General features: G+C 36.2%; 1 protein-coding gene across 2 annotated transcripts in view; it reads right to left on the reverse strand.

The window, feature by feature from the left end:
- Naaladl2 (N-acetylated alpha-linked acidic dipeptidase like 2) overlaps positions 1–15,449 on the reverse strand; it is a 1,054,557-nt gene that overhangs the window by 534,837 nt on the left and 504,271 nt on the right. For both annotated transcript variants that reach the window (XM_075950779.1, XM_075950778.1), the window contains one exon: positions 90–591. In XM_075950779.1, the coding sequence (XP_075806894.1) occupies positions 90–583 (494 nt within the window). In that variant the 5' untranslated portion in view covers positions 584–591. The remainder of the gene's footprint in view (positions 1–89; positions 592–15,449) is intronic.

Below are 15,449 nucleotides of genomic sequence, written 5' to 3' on the forward strand. Positions count from 1 at the left end.
GACAAACTTGCTTGTATCTCCAGTGCAATCTCTCTTTAGAGATTTATTTTCCAGAAAATGCCTCCCAACATCCATTCCTCTGCACCTACCTGAAAGACTTCTTAATATCTTCTGCTTTGATTGTCTTGAGAATATCCTGGTATAACTGAAGGTCCTTTGTTCCTGATGGCGTGTCATCAGAAGGGCAATTCATATGTGCATAATAACCTATTAGAATTCCAGAAATAAATATAGTTGTGGCTGTGCAAACTATTTTTAAAAGGTAGCAAAAGTTGCAGTGTTTGCTCTTTGGTGCCGCTCTTGGGTAGTGGGTAACATAGTCAGACTCTTCTTCCAGTCTCTGGAACCTTCCTTTGGGTGAAGCAGCTGGTTGAATGGAATCAAGATGGAGGTCTAAAGTTTCTGAGTGCCCCAAATTCTGAGTCTCAGCATTATCTTGCTGGAACTGGTCAAAGCCAGGTTCTTCCAGTTCTTTCTCCATATCCCACTCTAAGTCTAGGGCAGTGGCTTGGATGTCATCATTGTCTAAGTAAGGTGAGTTTCCTGAGGTTCTTAAATCTGCATTGACCTTCTGATAAGCCATCTTTTTACCTATGGAAATAAGAGAAAATGAAAATTATACTAAATTAAAATAAGCTTTTTATTTTTAAAATTAAAAGTAAAAACAAAATATTTAACAAGGATGTCTATGTGGGAGCATAAAACTTCAATGATTCATGTCTGGGCAGATGGCTTAGGCATGTGTAGCTCAAACATGAGGGTTTATGGTCAGACTCCAATACTCAGGCAAGAGAGCTGACTGTAATGGTACAGACTACTACAACCCTAGGACCCGGGAGGCAGAAACATGGAATCCCTGAGGCTTGCTGGACAGGTATCTTAGATATATGTGCATGTTCAAGACCCATCTGTATAAGAAAAGTGAGAACATCTGCCCTTGACTTCTGCTTTCAAACCATGTGCACACATGCCCCCTACATTTAGTAAGGGTAATCATTTCCCCATGGAAAGCAACCTTTCGTGATAAGCAATTTAATCCTATTTCTCTGTTAAATATAATAGATAAGATCTAAGCAATAAAAGTTGAAAGTATTTGGCAGAAATCCTATTTAAAAAGCATTAAAATCTACACATACACAACCAATCTCTGTAGCTGTAGAGAGTGACCGGAGCACACAAATATCCAAAATGTATAACGTGAAGTCAATGTTAACCACTTTAGAAACAACGTTAAACGATGTAAGGACAAATACAATGAAGTAATGATTTCATCTCTTATGAGAAAAAAAGGATAAACATTTTTTGGATGATTATGTGTACTAGAGTGGTTTTTGCAAACCAAGGTTGGAAGCGGTAAAGCCGTCAACAAGGGTCTGATCTGTAGAACTGCATGAAGGAAAACATGGCGCATTCATACAGCCGTGGCTGAAGAAAGGGGCTGGAAATTTTTCAGCAGTCATCAAGGAGTAAAGTACTCCCAGGAACTATGACGTGAACTAGCCTAGATCAGTGAAGTTTAAGTAAAAGTACAGCATGGAATAGGTCCAAAGACCAAACCCTTTGGCAGCATGGGGGGTCTTAGCTTCAGAACCTTGCAAGTGGCACATGGAAGTTGTTCTCTCCTACAGTTTTGGATGACTGTCCGCTGTGTCCTGCAGAGTGGTTTTAGGATAAGTCAGCTAATTAACTGTAGGAAGTCACAGTTCTGAAAGCCACTGGAACATTATCACTGCAAATGACAGTGTCTACAGTGTTTCCACTTATTTTTTATATGTACTGGATTTGTCATCTTAGCTGGATGCTGAGGTGATATTTCTGTATCTCCCAGTAGAAATAGCAAAGCACAAAGCTCAAGTGGTATTTGGAAGTTAATTTTTAATGATAGTCATTGACAAATCAACATTAACATTAACAAAGAAGATTAAAAACTAGGACCTCATGAGAGAAGGTAGCATCAGCCACTGAATTCTGACGTCTCACAGGTTGGCTAACAGAGACCCAAATAACAGAAAAATTCTCAATTTTTAGGAATATTACATGTAACTTAATATTCAATCATGTACAACAAAAATATAATTCTAAAATTCTCATATACTACTCTGTCAACTAGGATTCGTTCTTATCCAGAATTAAGCCCAAACAGAGTATGTCATTTATATCAGTCAGTAGGAGAAGGAACAAAGGTAAAGATGGATGGGTCCTTCTACCTACAAGGGAAACAAGACAATCAATCTTCAGAGACAAATACAAACAAAACACAAAAGAACAGACAAAATCTGCAGAGTTGTTCTAATAGAATATATGGAAAGAATGAATTTAAGCTTTCTTATTATTTTTAATACCATTTCTTAATTCCTCAAGAATTTCATATAATGTATTTTCATCATATTTACCTGCCTACCCCAATCCTTCTAAATCCACACCCACATCTCTATTCATCCAATTTCATGCCCTTCATTTGGTTATTTAAACACAGTGATTGCAATTACACTCAGGTGAAGGGTCAACCCTGGAGCATGGTCCTACCAAGAGTGGGATCATAGAACCTTAAAGAAAACCAACATACTCTTTCCAAGCAGTTTCAACTGCAAATAGGTCCTCAGAAAGGGGCACCCATCTTCTAAGACTCCACACTGAGATTTTGCCTGCCTTGAACTTGTATAAGTATTCTGCATGGTGCCCCAACTGCTGTGAGTTCATAAATACAACTGTCTTCTGTCCAGAACACTGCTTTATTACATTCATACACAGCCTATGACTCCTACTGTCTTTATGCTCCCTCTTCCTCCATCATCCCTATGCCTTGGGGGAATAGCATATGCTACAAAGTCCCAATTAGTGCTAAACACTCACAGTCTTTTATTCTCTGTATTTTGACAAGTTGTGTGTGGGTTTCTGCTGATCACCATCTACTACAACAAGAAGCTGCTTTGAGGAAAGTTGAGAGATGCACTACTGTATGTGGATAATGGTAAGTGACTAAGCTCATTTTAATACAATGTTAAATGATTTGAATGACAGCAGTAGCCCCGCTCTTCAAGCATGTGGCATATAGTCCCAGGCTCTTATCTCCAATCATGTTGCTAGTTCTAGATTCCACTGAAGAAATTCAGACCCTTAAAGACTAACTTTATTTGCATTGTTCTTGTATGTGTATGTTTGTGTTGAATATGTAGATATGTGTGTTCCTTTTAGAATATCCATAGAGGTCAGGAAATTTGTGAGTGACCACAAGGGAAGGGCTTTTGGAGGAGAGGAGATACAATGTGTTGGTAAAATGGGGGGAAAGAAGTAATGGAACTAAAAGGGTTCTGTGAGTTGGGGTGGGAGGAAAGGGTAAAGGATGTGGTAATGAACACTAGAGACCTTTTGAAAATGTCATATGGAAATTTACTACTGTAGAAGCTTCAAAACACACACACACACACACACACACACAGAGAGAGAGAGAGAGAGAGAGAGAGAGAGAGAGAGAGAGAGAGAGAGAATTTAAAACAAATTACCCTGTAACAAAGGAACAGCTCCTCTAGTAGCCATCACAGTCTAGCAAATACAAACCTAGTACCAGGATTATTTCTCTTTGAGAAATGATTTCCCACAGAACCCCAGACAGTACAGGTTATTGATATTACTCCTGGTTAACCACTACAACTGGACAGTTACAACATATTGACGAAGATACCACATATGTGGGTCACAGAACAATGGAAATCATTAAAAATATCTATTCTTAGAGTTGGAGAGAAGCGCTCAGAAATGGAATACTCGCTGTCCTTAAAGAGGAGATGGATTCAGCTCCTAGAATACAAAACTACTGTGTGGATTTGACCTCTTCTGGCATCCACAGGCACTAGACATACATGAAACATGAACAAACATTCAGACAAGCACTCCTACACAAAAATATACAAAGAAAGGAAGAAAAGAAGAAAGGAAGGGAGGAAGGAAGGAAAGAAAAAAAAGAAAGAAAGAAAGAAAGAAAGAAAGAAAGAAAGAAAGAAAGAAAGAAGAGAGAGGGGGAGAAGGAGGGAGGGAAGAAGGAAGGGAGGAAGAAAGAAAAGAAAGGCAGGAAAGAAGAAAGGAAGGAAAGAAAAGCAAGGGCTGGAGAGATGGCTCAGAGGTTAAGAGCATTGCCTGCTCTTCCAAAGGTCCTGAGTTCAATTCCCAGCAACCACATGGTGGCTCACAACCATCTGTAATGAGGTCTGGTGCCCTCTTCTGGCCTGCAGGCATACACACAGACAGAATATTGTATACATAATAAATAAATAAATAAATATTTTAAAAAAAAGAAAAGCAAGAAAGAAAAAGAAAAACAAAGAAATCTTGAAAACATAGTTCTTTTGGTAGTTTTACCCAAAGGGGAGGAATGTGAACCACAAAATCAGGCAAGGAAAATATTACAAATCAGAAAGCATGAGCACAGTTCATTTGCAGATCTTAGAATGGCTGCTATCCAGGGATGCTTCACATGCTGGGATGCTGTCTCAATGCTAAGAAAAAGAACTTAGAAAAAGGAAGGGATTCTCTGTTACCTTGGAAAGATGTTACCTCTCTAAACATGGCAACATGTACCGAAGCTTATCTACTACTTGCAGTTTTTATTAAAAGAATCTGGAGCAATGTTTCAAGATTTAGGGGCAAAAAATAATAAATACAAAAGAACAAAGAAATAAAATGAATTATATAATGTAACATAAATATGTAATTCTGTCAGACATTGTGAATGGTGAGAAAAAACATAAAATAGCCATATATACATACTATGGTTTGTTTTTGTATTTTTAATTTAAATTTAGTCCATACCATGGTATGAATGGAAAATGTGCCCCATAGACAGCTTGCGGTTGCAACGTCATGGAGGCTTCTGGATATATGGCCAAGAGAACAGTCAAAGAGATATGAACCTGGTATTTGAAGATTATAGTCCTGCCTTACTGCTGCTCTCAGTTTTCCCTCTAGATCCACGGGGACGTAAAAAGCCGCGCAGCAAATCTCCTACTTCCACAGAGACCCTAGCTGCATAGACTTCCCCATTTTGATGGATTGTATATCCTTGAACAATGAACTAAATAAATCATTTGCCCTTTAAGTTGTTTCTTGCAAGGCATTTGATCATAGTAATGACAGAAGAAACTAATAACGTCTGTATATCCAAACTAAATGTGACATATTAGCCATAATCATGCAGTTGTTACTTGGTAGGTATTAGAACATCGGGGATGGCTTCTTGTATTATATTTTTCTTTCTCTCACTCCTTCAGTTTTGACTCTTTTCTAAAATAATTTTGCCCAGACAATTTAAGAAAACCCAGCATTTGCTTAAAATCGTTGGTTTTATTTGGTTCTTTTATGACTCTGTGCTTGCTTTCTGTTTTTTATCACTACAAAATACGCAGATAAAATGAATGACATCTCAGGGTGGTGACAATTTCAGACAGCTTAAGTGACGACTGATAAGAAATAGAGGTGGACTCACAATAACACTCTGTATATATGATGCATTTAACAAAATATACTGTGTAGTCTGAAAATCCCAAATATAGCTGAAGGAATGAAAGATTTACTCTGCCATACACAGAACAAACCAGAGTTCAAATCTGAATTCTTCAATCAGAAAGTATAAGCTGGCGTTTGGAAACAAAACCCCTAAAAAGACCTGAGATTTTGTAAAACTATGTCTACAAATTAAGTGATAATCTAACAAATAAAAACTCACAAGTCAATTTATTTTGATATCTTTTATAAACTGAAATTTCTTATCACAAAGGAAGTAATTCTTTCTTTAGTGGAAACACGCTGGCATGACACAGGTCCACTGTTATTTCCTTACAGGATTTTTATACGCAGTCTTGTTGATACTCCTTTCTTCTGTCTTCTAACGTCTCCCGTTCTCACTTTCTCACTTCCAGCCCCCAATTTTCCTTTCCAGTTTCATCTCATTTGTATTCTATACCCACTCTGCTCTCCTTCAAAGCCTATTTGTGCATTTTCTCTGTAAATAGTTTATGTTTCATAAGGACAATTTCTTTGAAATACATCATGTACTTTGATAAGTTTATATACCATGTCCTTCCCTTTCTCATCCCTTTCCCTTTTACACACATTGTCTTTACATTTTTGGTTATATACAATTGATGGGTTTGCTCAGCCATTATCTCAATGGAGTTATCTAGACTTTCCTCACGTATAACTGAATAAGAATCTCTTTCTTTGCTTCCCCTTCACTTCTCTTATTTTTTAATATTATAGGCAAACTCAGCTTGTTGCAATGAAGTCTTGGCATATGAGATCTATGAAAGAATTGTGATAATTATAATTCTGACCTCTAACATAAGCATTCAAAGTCATCTCCCTACAAATCATTTTAAAGTGAACAGCAAGGGTGAGAGCAAGTTTCCTCTCCAGCCTGACAATGGGCATTCCATCACACGTGCATCAGCAATTTAACGCCTCTCAAGCATCAGGCAGAGCCATCAATTAGGGTGTAATGCAGATACAGATAGGAGGTCCTCACCGGGATGGACGCCTGCCTGAAATCCACTTTCAGACTCATTACACACTAATAATTTTTCAACAAAATCTTCCATCTGGTGGAGCACTACCTGCATCAAAGAGTGGTGGAGTCACTTGATATAATAAACATCAGAAGAATTTTTGAAAAATGGTCAAGAAAATGAGTTTGTAATAGCATATAAAATGGAAAATTTTAATCCTTTACCTGGAAAAGCAATTCAATTTATGTATATTAAGTTTATGTACATATTAAATTCATTTTATACAGGCATCTGTAAATTTAAAAGCAAAAAAAACATACATTAAATTTACTATTTCATTTAACATTTTTCTTTTCTTATAGAAAACATTATATTTATTATAAAATATGGCATCTAGTATTTTCTCTAGCAGTTTATTTTTATGTACCATACTCAATGAACCAAACAAAAACAAAATGGAAAAATAAACTCCAAATGACTAAAATTATTAAGATATCTTGAGAAAAAGTAAATGATTCCTTTCCTCCAAAGAATGCACTTCCCTATAAAATAAAATAGCTGTACTTTAAAAGGCAAGTAAGTGACATAGCATACTTCCTTTAAGTAAATTTTTGAGTACTAGAGTGAAATGGGAAAGACAAACTGTAGATATACGTTATGATAATATAATTGTGACTTAAACCTCTTATGTTTAGTCCATTAAACTTAAGGTGTTATGTCACTTCAAGTGGCTTAAAAGTAGTACAAACACAAAGAATTTAAACTATGCTAATCTTATGTCCTAGTTTAATCTTATTGCTATGGTAAATGTTATGACCAATAGCAGCTTGGGAGGAAAAAAGTTTTATTTGTTTACATATAACTTAGTGCTCACTTTCCATCACTGTGGAAAGCTGAGGCAAGAGATCCAACCAAGCAGGAACCTGGAGGTGGGAGATGATAGAGAGGCTATGGAGGATTATTGCTTTCCCTGGCTTGCTTAGCCTGCTTTCTCACAGAACCAAGAACCACCAGCTCAGTAATAGGTGCTGGGCCAACAGGCAGTGGGCTGGGAGAGACTCCCACATAGATCAATAATCAGAAAAACACCACAAATACCTCTACAGGCCAATATTGTGTAGGTATTTTCTCAGTTGAGGGTTTCCCTTTCCCAGATGTTTCAGGATTATATCAAATTGAAAAAAAAAAACAAAAGTAAATATCCAGCACACTCCATAAATCTCCCTGGAAAAAAATGCAGTGTTGTATAGATAAAGCCATAGAATTTGTCATGTTTCTTTTAGTAGAAACTTGAACAATATGCATACTCGCTATAGTCTGATATTTGATCCTTTTTTAAAAATGTGTTTAATGCATAGTCTAATACATTCTTTTGATTTCAACAGATCTTTACTTAGAAAAGATCTTCCTATATTAACATTTTTAAATTCAAATGCTGAAGCACTTTTCATTCACATACACTTATTCTTCTATAAGAAAAGTTAAAGGAGCTCTGAGTTGAATTAAAAATATTTTTTCAGTCTAAAATAAGCTTAGATCAATATAATAAATTTACAGAACTGGGGAGATGATTTAGTTGGCAAAATGCTTTTCATGTAAGTATGAAGTGTGATAATCTGATTTCAGATACCTTGCTCCCAAATCAAAGGGAGATATTGCACGGGGTCCCCGTAACACCAAACCTGGGAATCCTGATATACAGACATGGCGTGGGTCCCTGTAATCCCCAGACCTGGGAATGCTGAGACACAGAATTTCTAGAGCTCAGTAACCAGTCATCCTTAGCCTATCAATGAAATCCAGGTTGTGAAACAGATAGAACATGACAAAATAATGGGGAAGACAATGTAGAGAGATATCAGGCATCTACTTCTGGCTTCCTCAATTGTACATATGTGTATGTGCACATATATGTACATAACAACTGAGTGAACATGACCATATATCACATAAACATATAAACATAAGGAAGTTTCATATAGTGTTATAACATGCTTAATATAAGCCTAATTTTCTAAATATTATTTCATCAACTTCATACTTACTGAAACAAAAATAAATTACATAGATATAAAAGGAAGTATAGTAATAAGTTGGAATTTTTTAAGTGTAGAATACATTCTGTGAAAGTTTCAGGTCTATCATGACATGGTGGCTATCAAAACATTGAGAAAGTAGATAAATGTTTTAAAACATTAGACAATAAAATCTGCATTAGTTATTCTATTTAGGGATATGATCAGAGCATTCGCTCTCGTTGAATAATCACAAGGAGAAAATTAAGATTTTAAAGATTTATTTTTGACTATGCTCTGCATGTTTCTGTGGGGTACGTGCATGTAAACGTGGAATAGGAAAGAATGATTGGCCTTCCTGGAGCTGGGTTACCAGTAGTTGTGCTAGGAATGGAACTCAAAACTCCCATTTTCTGAAAGAAGTGATCTTAACTATTGTTCTACCCTTCTACTACTACAAGGAGAACTTTACTATGTCAGTGTTCAACCTTTATACATTTCAGAGTAACAGTGTATATTCTAAGACTATTTCAATCATATTCTAGGCGCACTGTGTAACTTAGGCTAACTCTTTAATATCTGTATGCCTACGCGGCATGTATTTAAAGCATAAGTAGCCATACATTAAATTTGCAGTAAAAAAGTAAATGAGATGCATGTGTTCACATCACTGAAAACACTCTAACCTTTTTGCAAATGATTTATTAACAAAATTAAATATAAAAATTTCATAAAATCCAAGAAAAGAGAAGTATCTGGACCTCTCACCTGTTGTAGAATATTCCTTTACACTATGTGAAGATGTGTCACTAGGTTTGGTTTAATAAGTTAAATGGTCAATAGCTTGGCAGGAGGTATTGTTAGAACTTCTAGACACAGGGAACTATGGGAAAAAGAAAGTCAGTCATGAGCCAAATGAAGAGAAAAAGTGAGGAACACAGAGTAAAGGTAATAAGCCACATAAAAAACGTAGATTAAAAGATATAGTTAATTAAAGTTATAAGAAGTAGATAGGAACAAGTCTAAGCTAAGGTCGAGCTTTCCAATTAGTAATTAATAATAAGTCTTAAGAGTTTTTTTTTTGTTTTGTTTTGTTTTGTTTTGGTGAGCTGGGTGCCCAAAGAAAAATTTGTTTACACACAACATTAAAATTCAGCTCTAATTAAAAGGAAACATAACTAGATGTGTCAAGTCTTATTAAGAAGGACCAGATATAATGAGGAATGGAGCCCTGTTCTCCAATACCCCCAGAGTGGGGAACGCCTTGTTAATAAATAACACAGTGCAGATAGGTAAGAGACATTTTGGTTAATGTTTTATAAAAATTGCCATGTCTGGTTTTCAACAACCAGTTCTAAATCTTATTACAGTGATGAGTTTATCTTTAGTCTGTTTATGGAAAGAACAATTATATAAAGGAAAGGATTTCCTATAATGATAAATATTTCCCTTTAATAGTCTCAGAAGTTAGCAATATATAATCATAAACACACTACATGTATTTATCTATATATGCAGTGTGTTCATTATCACAAATTTATGATTATTTGGATATGATTCACTGACTTAGATGCTCCTAACAGTATTTTAATTCAGTAGAAGAGATGCTATGAGTCTTATTGGAATTAGAAAGACATTCCAAAGCTTTCTTTGTTGTAAACGCATTTTACAAGAAGAGTAAATACAGGACTCTAGTAGATTGATTTTAAAGCATGATGCAGTCTCTAAATTTCCTATGACAGTTCTGTAATAGAATATTTAAGTACAATGAGAAAATACTGATAGTGTTCTATGGGTCTAACTGAAGTGATAAAGTACCGTTGGTGTGCCCTGCCAGGGTGAACCCTAGGCGGTCAGAGTGGAAGAGGTTGTCTAACCTTAACATAGCCCCTGGGTTTGAAGAAAACACCATGGGAGTGAGGGCATGAGAGAGATAGAAATGGACAGACACCAGGGGACAGAGGGAAGCAATGAGAGAGAGAGAGGGAGGGAGAGAGACAGAGTGAAAGAGAGAGAGAGAGAGAGAGAGAGAGAGAGAGAGAGAGAGAGAGAGAGAGAGAGAGAGAGAGAAATATGATCAAGGGTGGATCAGGCCTTTAAGGGGCACATGTAACTATACAACTTAAATACTTAAGGGCACCTAGCTGGTAAAGATGTAAACAGAGAAGCTCCCTCCACCCCAGTGACAGGCAGACCTGTCAGGCGCCAAACCCACAACACTCACTAATTGGTCTAAATGGATTATAATGTTTTTAAAGGACATTAAGTTTGAAAGGGCTTTGATGGAGATTCGGTTAGTGTTGGAACAGGGAAATAGGAGGTAAATATGATCATATTTCAATGTATACATGTGTGGCATTCTCAAGAAACAAGAAAATTAAACTTAAAAGAATATTTTCTACTAGTTCATTTGTTTTAAAGGTAGCATCTCTCTTTGAAGTAGCTTATTTTCTCTTTCATTTTTAAAGTTAGCATTCAAAGTAATGAGTTCTCTTATAACAATCTCAAACACATATGTCTACACACATTTTTCAGCTTCTCCCCCCCACTAACCCTTCCCAATCTTCTTGCTCCTTCATTCCAGCTCCTGCTCTTTAATCCTAAATAACAACTTCTCTTTTATTCTTTCATGCCATCTGTATGCTGCCCTCTCTTACCTGAAGAGTTTCCCTCAAGCTAAAATCATCAGACACAAATTTATTAGCATTAACCTACTTTTCAAAAATAATGCCCATGTTTATGGAATGAATTTTTGGTATTAAAATCCTTAAAGATTTCAACTTGAAAGCAGGGAAGACAAAATTGTAAGAACAATAATTCAAAAGATGTTTCCCTGGTTTAATTCACTACAATGAGATTAATTTTCATTTGAGGCTTTGTCAAATGGCTTTAACTACAGCCACCATCTCTGTAAATGTATTGAGCCCTTATTTTATTGCTCTCCTGTATGTCAACTATATAAAATAAATGCTTTACTAAATGTATAAATTGTGTACAAAGTAAAGGGAAATTATTTTTTTTGCTTTACGTTTTAGAAAAAATGGCCAAAACCCACTCTAAAATGGGTAAAAATAAACTAAATTTAAAGAGATTAGATTATTAAGATGGGATGAATACAGTTAAAACTTTGAGTTACCCTGATTCTTGCTAATGGCATGGGAAAGAGTGCTTACAAGATGTCACATGAACAAGCTATAAAGTGTAAGATGCATTTAAAACCATTTGAAAGAAAATTGTTTGGTGTAATCCAGCTGGCAAGTGCAAATTTGGACTAAACTGCTTACATATGTATGACAATCTGCCAGTTTCCTGAGGGGGGCACTCCTTTTGGGACATTAGTGCCACTGCAGTTGGTACAACATATTTAACAGGGTGTAATTGAAGTCACTACCCCTTATCTAAGAAAAAAGTTTCCATATCAGAAGGCCGTAAGTCAATGTAGGAATGGACAAAAGTAGAATTCATTAAAAGGAACCAAAGAAATAGAAAATGCCCTCTATGGGGTCTTAAATGAGCAACTACAACATTAGTAATAACTATAGTTTCTGTTCTGTCAGTTTAACTCAGTAAGATCATAAACTATTAACTTAGGCCTGTGTAAATGACTCTTATTTCTGCCATGGACTATTTTCTCCAATCTCTCAGGTGCTGATTCTACATCATGAGCTTTGAGGCACTGAAGTGTCTTTTTTTTATATTTATTTACTTATTTGCTTGCCATTCTTTCTTTTACATCCTGATATCTAGAGTTATTTACATCTAAAGAATCTATATTCCTTCAGAGTATTTGACACGACGTATGCTAGAAACGTACATATATGAGATCAAGAAGGGTGAAGGGGAAAATTCTAATGCTTTGCTCTAGAAAGCCACTGTAAGTGGATGTTAGGCAGCTGCAATCTTCAGTGGAGGCAAAGGAGAGTGAAGCGCTGTCTATTCAGTCAGTCTTCTCATGCAGAGGGTGTCTAATGGGTCTTCTCAAGCAGAGACCCACCTGTGGGCTCTTTTCAAGCAGAGATGTCTAGCCTTCTTTCAACGATACAACATTTAGGATTTTTTGGAGTTCTGAAAGTTAGCAATAGGATACAAATCCAGAGATCTACTGTCTTTTTTCTAGTAATTATCTTATCACCCTGTAATGCAGACCAACTCCACTCAACCATAGTATTCCTTGCTTCGTTCTTAGATGTCTGGAGTCTGCCATGACTGGTACCTAAGGGACCTCTCTCTTGGACGTTCAGGCTCTCCACTGTGACCCAGCTACACCCAAGCTTTCTGCAGCCATGACTGTGAGCAAGAGAGCCTTGCCTCTGTGAGCAGTGTTGTGAGAAAACAACCATCACCACTACTCTATGCCCTCTTCTTAGCGACAATTTCAAACTTCTCTTTCCTCCTGCTCCCCAGACAGAGCAAAACAATGATGCTGGGAGCTTGGCAGATACAGCTCACACTCAGCCTATTATTGACCTGTTTTCAGTTATTAAACCCCTTTGCTGCTTCTTGTGCCTTTCCCTACTATGTGTGGTTTGCACAGACTTGAGAGGGCTTTAAGGATGTCAAGAGTTAGTGCATCCACACAATCATCACTTAGCTCCTTGAGTGCTGCCAGAAGTAGTTCCTTGGTTTGATAGATACTCTGCAATCTTTTATAGTTTTTTTTAGCTGGCATGAATGATCTTAAGTTGTAGCTTTATGATGGAGGCTTTGGATTTCCAAGGACAGACAAAGATTTTATCTTCATGAGGCCACCAAGTGCGCTGTCTTTTATATTTTTAAAAACATGTGTTGGCTTACTTTTTAAGTATCTTATTTTTTTCAAAAATGTATCAATATATTTCTGCAAACTTGAAATGCATTATTCTGAAATTTTTGGTGTAGGATTTTTCAAAATTAGAATATGGAAGGACAATTTTAAGCCCAGATTGGCAACTCTGGATCTCACAGTCTGTATGCTTTTCTTACTAAAATGGCTTTTTCATACATACTCTGGGATTTTATTAAAAAAAAGTTTTAGCTATAATTTTACTGTGGTTAACTGCTGGGAAAAGCTATCTCAGAGGGAAACATTTATGCAGGGTATTTATTTCTCGCAAAACTATGTCACAGAGCAAAATGATTCATACGAACCATCTCAAATCTAAATTGGGAATATTCAGAAAAGCAATTCTTTCTCTCAAAGCACAAGAAGGAAGTCCAAATATAAAGTTTATGATTGGGCTTTCAACTTCTGGGTCCACAAGGGAAAGGAAATTAAAACTGGCAATTTAACCCAAAGAGTGACAGCGAAGGAAGAGATGAGCTGTAGAATAACTGCTTGCCATGTGTCTCACATGACAACTGCAGAGGCCGGGACAACCAAGTGGCTTATCGTGTTTCCTTGAATGGGAAGGGAGGAAAGACTTGTGACCCTCAGTCACTATGGAGAAACACAAAAGTGTTTTCATTTGACAATTGATGACAGGGTCCAGGTTGAACTGCTTTTTAATAATTGTCTAAATAGGATAGAGTGGACACCTTTTTTCCAGCGGATAAATGTACTGGTTACCACAACTGATGACCTGATTTGCAGGTCTTAGATTTTAGAAAGACAGAATCAACTCCACAAAGCTGTCCTCTGACCCTCTTGAGAGCCATGTGACACAAACACTTAAACAATGGAAAGAACATCTATGTAATGAAAGTGAAAAAACCACACTGGCTGAGCTCTGTTAATTATTTCTTTCTATCCTGCCATGTAAGGAAACCTGCAAACATTAAAGTCAAGAAAGGATTTTTAAAAAATATTTTCTTCTGGTCTCATATTAATATGAAATGCAATTCTGAAAAAATTACCATTTTAGAATGTATAAAATTTAGGTTCTTTCTGTAAATGACCTTCCTTCAAATATGGCAAAGTAGCAGCTGTTAAACTTTACAATAAAATGTCTGTTTTAACGTAAAAAAAATAAGAAATACAATAACCATACATTGTCACATCTGTTTGACAGTTTATATGAGAAATTAATTTTTGTCATAAATTTATATATATGAAGACTATGAGTTGAGAACAAATTAAAGTTATCAAACTGTTTATTAAAATGTGTATCAACCATGTGTTGCTTACATGCTATTTATAGAAGGGAAAATGAAAGGCCTTGAATGAAACATTTAGTAATAGTGATATGAAATTAAATGTTAGAGAAAAGGCACAAAAATACAATATTCACAAAGACATTGAACCCAAAACACTTAACAGAATTTCTGTATAATTGTCCTCATTGAAAGGTGTGCTGTTATTTTACAGCATGAAAATCTTAAAAAAAAAATTCACCTAGCATCTCCATTTTAAAATACCTGCATTACTATGTAAGCAACATGAATTTTATCTTTTTTTCCCCCGTTTCTTTGTTCCCACAGTCCTCTTGATGGAAACATTTTACATCCCATCAGCCTTCATTCTTCCTGACTTTACCACTGCTCTCAGGAACCCATCAGGAAATAAGATGCCTGACTACATAAAGCTCATTTCATTTTTCTCAGACATAATACACATTATACAATTCAAACAATGAACAACAGTTTTAAGAACTGAGTGAAAGATGACATTTTCTCTAATATCTCATACATACCAAAGCTTGAGCCTTCAAAGTAACAGTTAGACTTGACCGATCCTTAACCGATCCTTGGAGTTGCAGTTTCTGACACTATTGACACTAAAGCTCTATCTACAAATGTCCCTCTTCACACTCCCTTCTGCAGCGGAACCGGTCTAGGATTCTCACTCCCAGTACTCCCTCATGGATGTGGCCTCTAGAAGACCAACAGGCAATATCATTACATCAAAGCTGTGTGTGGGTGTGTGTACATATCAAAGATATTTAATATTTAATCCAGTAGAATTGTCTACACTTCTCTCAAAAAGACTAATGTGTATATAACCACACCATATCATATCACC

The sequence above is a fragment of the Microtus pennsylvanicus genome, chromosome 16 (genome assembly GCF_037038515.1).
Source record: "Microtus pennsylvanicus isolate mMicPen1 chromosome 16, mMicPen1.hap1, whole genome shotgun sequence".
NCBI lineage: Eukaryota > Metazoa > Chordata > Mammalia > Rodentia > Cricetidae > Microtus > Microtus pennsylvanicus.